Source organism: Hyposmocoma kahamanoa, unplaced genomic scaffold (genome assembly GCF_003589595.1).
Source record: "Hyposmocoma kahamanoa isolate Upper Pololo Valley unplaced genomic scaffold, ASM358959v1 210, whole genome shotgun sequence".
Taxonomy (NCBI): Eukaryota; Metazoa; Arthropoda; class Insecta; order Lepidoptera; family Cosmopterigidae; genus Hyposmocoma; species Hyposmocoma kahamanoa.
This window is the reverse complement of record NW_020653731.1, coordinates 1,112,085-1,121,958: the sequence shown is the minus strand read 5'-3', so window position 1 is coordinate 1,121,958 and position 9,874 is coordinate 1,112,085. Positions and strand designations below refer to the sequence as shown.

At 37.3% G+C, this 9,874-nt stretch overlaps 1 protein-coding gene across 1 annotated transcript; it reads left to right on the top strand.

The window, feature by feature from the left end:
• The first annotated feature begins 644 nt into the window (after nt 1-644).
• LOC113227333 lies at nt 645-3,318 on the top strand. Its single transcript, XM_026460227.1, has 4 exons — nt 645-669; nt 909-991; nt 2,118-2,249; nt 2,829-3,318. The coding sequence occupies exons 1-4, from the start codon at nt 645-647 to the stop codon at nt 2,985-2,987; spliced, it is 399 nt and encodes a 132-aa protein (XP_026316012.1). The 3' UTR covers nt 2,988-3,318.
• Nucleotides 3,319-9,874: the final 6,556 nt, after the last annotated feature.

Below are 9,874 nucleotides of genomic sequence, written 5' to 3'. Positions count from 1 at the left end.
GTTCGTACATTCGTACAGGGTTTAATTTGGGATATCTAAAAGTTTTAGTAACTATTCCTTGTGAAGACTGTTACTTGTGTACTTATTAACACGCAGTAAAAGAAATATCGAAACAGAAAAAGGGCTTCCCTATCTATTAGTTTGTTTGTTTGGTCATTACTAAATGCCATGGCATTGTAAGTCCTTAATTAATGTTGAATTGACCACCTTCATGATCGAGTGGCCTGCACACCGGTTTTCATGGTGTCGCTATCTCTGAGGTCCCGGGTTCAATCTCCGGCCATGTCAATGTAGAAACTAACTTTTCTATATTGTCTCGGATCTGGGTGTTTATGGTATCTTTGATGTTTCCGATTTCCATAGCATAAGTACTTTAGCTACTTGGGATCAGAGCAACGTATGTTATGTTGTCTAATAAATAAAAATATTGAGCGATTTTGGGCTAACTTGGTTCAAAATTGGTACAACCACTTCTTTTATGTAGTTCGGTACTTGTATTTTACTTTATTTTGTCAAGGGGCTGTACGACTGCCTCCGGTTTGTTGGCCTTTTGACTCATTTAGCAGTAACGGCGAGCTCTATGCAATCGGATTTACTGATGGTATGCTTAGTAAATATTTTATTGGCATTTCACTAGAATTAAGATGGATGGAATTACTATGGATCATGGTCCGAAAGAGATTTTATTCTACATTACATATTATAATGCTGTACCCAAAAGTGATGTCATGTATTATTTCCATACCTTAAAGTGTGGTTACTTGTACATTCAGTACTGTTGCACCATTCCTAAAATCATTATCGGTTCATAACCCACATAATGGTCTAATAACGCCAAAAATCAGACAAGGGGACAATTTATAAAGCTGCAAAGAAAAAAATATGAAAATAGCTTTTGACATTTTCAGAAAACGAATTACTGGAAAAAATCTTTTTCAAGCTGCAGTACTTGGATCGAACGATATGTGATGAGTTTTATCAAAGACTCCTGGTAAGATATTTCGTCCCACCGCATAAATTGGGCTATTTGGGACAAGATTTCTTTTGAGAATTCATAAGCTGCAAAAAAATATGTAAATGGCTTTAAAAAATCCTATAATTTTATGTGACACATTTAATACTATGAACGGGTTGCCTACTTGAGATCGAATGCCGTTTGAACTAATATTAATAGCTTGAAAACGTTTGCTCGATTGTCCATTTGACCTATGAATCGTGAGCTCTAAGGTTTGCCACATCGATGCATCAAAATCTCGAAAGGACATTTACTCTAACGATCAATCACCAAAACTGTGATTTCTCGAAAAATTTAGTTATGTGTCGTATTTTGTATCTTTTATTATATTTCAAGGTGTGAACAAGAGGCTCCGTCTCCTTTTTCGAGAAATGACTTTTTTGGCTGTTGATCGTTAGAGCAAATGTCCTTTCAAGATTTTGATGCCTTACAGAACAAACCTTACAGCTCACGATTCATAGGTCAAATGGACCATCGAGCAAACGTTTTCGCGCAATTAATGTTAGATCAAACAGCATTCGTTCTCAAGTAGGGAACCCATACTAAACCAACCATTTCCTAAACAAGCCTTTGACAAAATCTTAAAGTCTTGCATTATAGTTAGATTTTTTACTGTTCCGTATGTGTTTGCATGTTATATTTTTAAGTCTGTATTTGTCAGATTAGTAGCATCTCCTTGTGAAGGAGTTTGTATACCTTACCTATTATTGCCTCCAAGCAATAATGTGAAAATTACTGCGTCCGCCGAAGGGTAAGGGTGCCGGGGAAATTACAGGCACATGGGACTACTTATCGTATCGATAGCATAGACTTGTAGCCCAGAATGTCACATGTTTGCTGTCGTAGTGAAAGGATTTACTAATTAGCATAAGGAATATGCTAGGCTCCTATCGTGCACCCCATAGATGCATGGAATTTGTTAACTTATGTCTCAGGGTGACGGGCGCTGTGACAAATTGATTGAGAAGGCCTTTTAGACCTTTCGATTTACAGGTTTGAATGGCACTGTAACTGCTATGGACAAGCTTGTCACTTGGTCCCGTCACTTGATATTGTAAAACAGAAATCGTGTCTAAAATCTTTGCTATTATAAATATTTCAGGCGAATGATCCAGCAGACATGAGGGAAAAACCAGTAGATTACCATTGCGCGTTTAGTGTAGATCCGCCAAAAAATTGCACCTGGGAGAATGGTATGGCAATGGCTTCTAATGCCAGTGGATATTGGATATTGGTAAATATCTATTATCTATGGTTACTGGTAAGAAAAAAATTACTACAGATACAGATGGCGCTACAGTAAAAAAACTTTAAAAAAGATCTTCAATAAGGACATAGGAAAATTCGTAAGATCTTCTGGTTTCTTCGGTAGCTCAGTTAGGAGAGCGTCAGGCATGGTATACGAAAGGCGCTGGTGGAATCCAGCCTAATTGAAGAAATTTTTCTTAGTGTTCACTAACTTGTTATTAATACTTATAACAAACTAGTGGAACATCGTGATGTTCAATAAACTTAATATTGTACTGGTAAGAAATAAAAATATGCGGTATCTTGAACAGTGGGCAGTGTTGCCAATGAAGAGATTATTGTCTATTATAAGTTGACACGGTAGAGTGTATGTTGAGTCCCTTTTTAGGCGCCACAATATGGATTTCTTGTTTTTTCCACCATCTTGTGTCAGCAGTATATGAAAAAAGTTTAGTTTTTTTTTAGTTTTTGCCAGAAAACTGTTTTGTAACTTACTTTTATATCTTGTTACGTGTTTAAAACTCATAAAAAATGTACCTATTTTTCAAGTTTTATTATTTTCCAGGTAGGCTTGAGTATAAGCGGTCCCAATTGTAGCTACCCTGGGCGTTTTATAGATATCACCCAATATACATTATGGATGGAATCGTTCTCCACGCTCGGAGATGATGATCTTTTTTTTAAGGACGACATTTTTAATAGTCAATTTCACACAGGGAGATAGCTGTGATACATTTAGGTGAATGTTAAAGTTGCCCTAGATTGGTATTACATTCGCAGGTTCGAGGCGCAGGTGGAGTAATTTCACAAAAAATATCATAGTAGTTCAACGTTGTAATTAAAAAAGCGACATCTCTTGTCAACCTCTGGTAGCCGTAAAGGTACCTGGCTGAGTGGATAAAAACTTACATAGATTTCCCATAAATGGCGCTACAAAACAAAGCTCTGTAACAAAACGCATAGAGAAATTTGTAAGGTGCAGACCTTCTTCCATCTTGACTCGATCTGTAACTTAGGTAGACCGGTTGCCCTAGATTGGCATTACAGACGAAGGTTAGAGTCCTGTCAGATCGAAGGATTTTTTTCTAAGTGTTCGATCTTTGTATTAATATTTAAAACTAACTAGTGAAGTATTTTCACAAAATAAAATGAATATCATGGCTGTAAAACATCGTGGTGTTCAATAAACCCAATATTACAAATGTTGAAGAAGTTTAAGACTGCTACCAATTTACTTTTTACCTTTATCCTGTACGAATAATTAAATCTAGCGCCAAAAAGGTAATTTTCTTTAAAAAAAGACTCAAAACCGACTCAAACTTTGTTAATATGTATATGTCGGAAACGGTCATGAGCATGGACGAAAAACTGGAGACAGAGTCGCCACCTGTAGGTTACAGAGTGTATCGCGCGCTCCCTCTGCCGGTGAACCTCGACACACAATGCCTTCGCCTAGTACCTATTTTGGTCGTTAAAATTAATAGAAAGTACAAGTTGTTATTCGATTTCATAGTAATTAAAATATACAGTGTTACTATTTAACGTAATCTCACTGTACGATCTGCTGATCAAGCGATGTCTGAAGACTCAGTTCAAAACCCTAAAGGATCCGATAGATACATACAAACTGAAGCTAAAAAGTTAACAATCGGTTACCGGAAAGTGCACGAAACCGGTTTCATCCCCTAGTTTACCACCCTTAGAGGTGAAATATTTTTTTCATATTTAAATGGGACCAATACAGACACCCTCTTTCCAACAAAAAATAATCATCAATATCGGTTCATAAATGGATCAGCCGGAGTAACCGCATATCATACACGCAAAAATAAACAGTCGAATTCAGAACCTCCTTTTTTTAAAGTCGTTTAACGAAATAAGGATGACTGAGGTTGAAGTTAAAAGTAAAAACTGAGAATGGTTGTAATTTTAGGATATGATTAAAAGTCTATAGTCTAGAATTTTTCATGAGAAAAAAGAAAATAAAACAATTATGATTAATATGTAAAGTGTATTATTATACCAGGAAATTTTAAGTCTTATGTAATCACATTGCTACGCTTAGTATTTTTAATTGTAAAATAATATAAACGTGTACATCTGACGCTTGGTCATTAGAATTAAAATTTTAATTGCATCATATAACACAACCTTATCATTCAAGAGAAAAATGGCAAATAACAAAAAAACCAAACGACACGGCACGGTGACGGCCCGGACACGGCACGGTGTAACGTGAATCACCCTTTATGCGACAAGTGTGGTAAAACACTATCGCATCAAGACGATTCCGAGTTAATAAGATGACGAAGTGGCCGATGACGTTACGCGTTCGTGTACTAAATGCCTATAATACACTCTAGTTTCTAGCACTTAGTTGTGTAGGTACTGTTAGAGTTTAGAGTGTCGCTTGTTTTCGGGAAGGAGTTGAGCAGCAGTTAAGCTCCTTGTGAAAGAGTTCGTCCAGGGAAGTACTGCTACCTTACATATTTCTGCCGCCAAGCAGTAATGTTAGCATTACTGCGTTCCGGTTTTGAAGGTGTAAGGGAGCCGGCGAAATTACAGGCACATGCGACTTGTCAACTTATGTCTCAGGGTGCGTCCCGTCACTTGATTTTATAAAAAAGGACATTTTGCAATTGTCTGTAAATGGCCTTGACCACCAGATGAAAAGGCGAGCTGAAGGATTTTAACCCATTAAAAATTATCTAACTAAAATTACCACGAACCACGGCTTAGCGGTTTCGCAACGTAACGCCGCTTATTGCCTTTCGGACTTTTGGTTCCACTCTTGGTTGCACTAGTCGGTTAAGTAGGATTTTGATAGTACTTACGTCCCCACTACGTAACATGGGTAGAACTATTAGGATTTGTGAATCGTTTTGTCTCCACTCCTGCTGTAAAGATACAGGCCGTACAAATGTACTGACAATTGAAATATAGATTGCTGTCATAATTATCAAATGCATTGATTGCATTGTCATATTAATATTAAATAGGAGTAAGTCGTACATCATTGATAGTTGCAGAGATTCAGCAAATTCAATTTTGTATGGCGGTCATCTTGGATTCGCCATATTGGAAATTTTTAGGCCCCTTGTTGTACAAGATGGAGTTCTAATTTATATGTAGTATAATGCAGAGTTATCGCTCTAGCTTCACAACACAATGCCGACGCAATGCATCGTGTGACATCGCGCTTGGGAGAAAAAGGCCTATCGTCTTTTCCAGGCATATCTCGTTATTCCAATGAAGTGGCCGCCGTGCCAAGGAGGCGTATTCCATCTGTAATGTTTGGTGTAACTTCTTCGCCAATGCCATGTTATTCTACGTTTGGTTGCTGAAAAAGAAATGATCATTGATCATGATTACAATGATCATTATTTTGAAACAATAAAGGGTGCTTTTTGGAGATGGGGCAATTTAAAAGGTTGACCTCGAGACAATAACGGAAGTACAATATTTTTTCATAGAATTAATGGAATTAATTAATGTAATTTCAAATAGCACTTGATTGTTTACTAAATATGATTAATTTTGTCGCTATATTTTGTGTTTATTTTTCAGTAATTCATTTTAACGCAGCTTAGTTAAAACTACAAATAGCCTCGTTTACTGCAATTTACAAGTTTTTTGGAAACTTCATTATTTTGTTTTCATGGAAAAAAGACGTTTGGTTATTCGTTTTAGGCTTTCGTAACTTCGCAAATTTCGTGTGACGTAACTTCGCAACTTTGCTGTAAGAAGCGAGGTTTAAAGATTCTATGAAAGAAATAAGTCAATAAGTTTTTATGTTTTAATAGGAGAGATATGGGCATTTCTCCTAGAAGGACAAAATTCTCCGACTTCAGTGGTCGATTTTTTTTCTTAATTTCAGGAAAAGCATTGAGCGGGAAGGAAAAAGAACTCAAACTTACATAAGTTTCCGTTATTTGGGCAACTAGATTCTTAACAGTTAATGACATATTTGATCCACCGAATTCAGCTACCACCGAAATCAGAATAATTTAACAAAAGCCATAATTTACAAAAATTATGGCTTTTTTATACCAATAAAATATTACGAAAAATGCAATAAAAACCTTGAATTTAGTAGTTTCGAACGTGTAGCGTGATTAGTAACGACCACCGAATTCCCGCTTAAGCCTGGGGACACGCAGCATTCTTGGTATTGTGATAAAACTATTGTCTGGTTTTATTGTGAAATTCAGATTAAAAGTACTGTCATCTAATTTATTATATGTGAACTAATATTGATATACGGTTTCAATTTTGAGAAAAATGATACTTTGACTGACTTTGTATTGGATTCTGCATTCGGGCCACGCCACTGTTGTCAAGTTTTAGGCATTTCGGATTTTTTTTCCATTAGCTCCGAAAGGTTTATTGAGAAGATTTTGTGCTCTCCAGTTAGCTTTCGACCTATATTATATACTTTAAGTGTTTGAGTTTAGTGCACGGACACAGAAAATTACGACTTTGGAGAAATGCCCATATACATAATTTGTTTCATATTTATATCGAGTTCCTAGATTTGAAATGAATTTTTTTTTTCGGATTCAACTAAACTAACGTTTCGGGCCCTTTACAGGTCCCATGGTCACGGCTGACTGATCTGAGGCCCAATTCTGCTAATCTTCTTGAAACCTTGAGGATTCTATTGCGATTACATTGCAATTATGATAATATTTGTTATTCTGCTATGTTGGGTATCAATAGAGTGTCAGTGAAATGGCAGTGATGGCATTCGTTCATTCAATCACTAACGATCGATTTTGCCTTACTAAAACTACCATGGCAATTACTGTGCATATCTTAATAGTTATGCCATTTAATCAGGACTTTGGTCTTCAAGTACGATATTTATAAATTAATACACTAAGCTATCGACGTGTCACCGACTCGCCATTGAAGAGCAGAATACCAAAAAAGTGCAATTGCAGTTGAGTAGTAGCTCGTTGGCTAGTCACTGACAACCCACCAATCGTACTTTTAGCAGAACATTAAACGTACAAAATCCTGCCATTGATACTCTATCGACACACAACTGCCCCCGTAGTACGCCGCCTCGATAAAGCTATTAATTATATCCACATTTAGCTGTCAAATTCGAGTGATAAACCGGATTTAAAAATTTTATCACAATAGCGACCATGGCGAGCATCATTGGGAGCTTCGGCGACCAATGACTGCAAAAGATTAACAGAATACCAAACATGGCTGCAAGGTTACAGATGATTTTAAAATATTTGCAGTCATTTTATCAACGTAAAAATTGAGCGCGATAAACGAAATGAAAAGACATTTTTTGCTTGGTTTTCGCGGCGATGATTAAACAAACGACGACAAAGATACCTATAATCGCAATTTCACATCGTTGTCCTTGTTCCTCAAAATGTATAACAATACTTCATTACCAAATAAGCAAACTTTTATCAACTGAATTAAATATTTTCACGGGGAGGTTTATCACACATATTCTGCCATGCTACGGTTGCTGGGATGATTTAAAATTAGCGGACTTGGGGCCCTGATTTAGTCTTCTAGATTGTTTTTTTTTTGTTGTCGTTCGTGTTATTTTGATGACTTTCATATGGTAACAGCATTTTGACGTAAGATCACGTGTGGATTCATTATACGAAGGATACGGTATGTTGATACTTACTTTTAGTAGTAGTAGTTGGATAGCGTGTAGGTTTCGGTCTTGGACTGTCTTTGGACATACCGTAGAACATTATTTCTATTTCGGCTAATTCGTAGAAGTAGAACCTAAAGTGTATAGTAGTTACATCATAATTTCTCTTATGCCAGTAACTGTCTCTTAAGTAATGTATATAAGGTTGTTCAGTGTCATATCTTTGTGATTTTACAGGAACATGTTTCAAGAACAAATCGGTGTCCTCTTGCGAAAATCCTGAGTGGAATTCAACTTCTGTTCTGCTTTTCGACGTACATTTTATGAGGCTCCTTATGCAAGTTATATGGTCCACTTTTAGATCGTACAGGGAGATCTGTGAAATAAATAGAATACAATACGATCAAACCCCAATACTTACGCCCCACTATGAGAGTAGGGGAAATTCCATGTAGCCATTGATGTGTTATAGGTGCCTCAATAAATGGTATTGAGAAAATTCTTCTGCTCCTTGTGAAAGAGTTCGTCCAGGGAAGTACAGCCACGTTATGTATTTCTGTCACCAAGCAATAATGTGAGCATTAGTGCGTTCCGAAAGGTAAGAGTGCTGGTGAAATTACAGACACATGGAACTTTTCAACTTATGTCTCAGGGTGATGGCAGTGGCGGCACCCCTCATGTCTTTGCCAATTAAAACTTTGAGCGGCACTGCAACTGTTGTGGGCAGACGTGACGCTTACGACCAGGCGCACGACGTGTTCGTCCCGTCACTTAGTACCATAAAAAATACTGGTAATATTTGTGTACAGTTAGTCTGCTGGTCACTAACGGAGTTTGGACGCTGGTCACCTTGGAGACTGAACACGACGTTTTCCCCTCCAGTATCACTAAACTGATGCCAATGTGAGGAGCGGACCTCCAATCCGTAGTCTCGTCGTCGGTGGTGTAAGTCTTTATCCTGTACGTCAGCTATACATACCTGGTGGTTGACCTCTGGGTACACTTTAACAACGCGGGTTGACCACGATCATAAAAAGTCACCAATAATTAGCGGCCTGTCGGGGAGTCGGAACCACTAGTCTTATATGGTATAATATCGCACACAGCCTCCATGGATGACCAGCGGACTGACTGGCCATACAGATCACACAATTAATAAAAATACATGCTCACAATAATGTTAAAACACAGTTACTTTTGTATATTGAGAATTACCAGTGTAGTTTGTTGAAAAAATGTTTTTAAGACGCATTCTCAATCTATAATTTTGATTAGGATTCTTTTATCGAAAATATGACATTATGATCCGCCAGAAAAGAAGCACTAGATGTAATTAATACTACTGGATGTGGGGTTTGGTTTAAAGCTGTCAAATATCGTAGCAGAAGAGCACCTTGTGAAAGAGTTGATCGAGAGAAGTACTGCTACCGTACCTATTTCTTCTGCAAAGCAGTGACACATGCAGGAGGCATGCAGTAGGCACATGGGATTTGTTAACTTTATGTCTCAGATTAAGGGCGTTGTGTGTCCCTTAGATTTTATGGGTAAGTTTTGCTCATCACCAGGCGCACGACTTGTTCGTCCTCTCATTTGAAAAAAATCCAATTTTATCATGCAATATCGGTGTCTAGTGTAATAAAAGTCAAGGCAACTTATGTCTCACCGAGAAGAATACCAATCCCATCCTTCTATGCACTTTGAACCATCCAGATTCTCTGTATATCATTACCGTAAATTGGTCTTTACGACACTCTTTATCTTGCGATGTATATATTGTTTCTATTTCGCCAGCCTGGTCTGTAATAAGTTCTATTATGATTAGATGCAATATTAATTCCTTATCCAGGCGCAATAGACTTTCTTTTTTTTGTCAAAGTTCTGAACGGTTTACAATTTACAAACTGACCGTGACCTTTGATCTCAATTATCTCAAGCCAAAGGTCGAAATTCAAAATTTGGGCTTCGTCATCACCAGC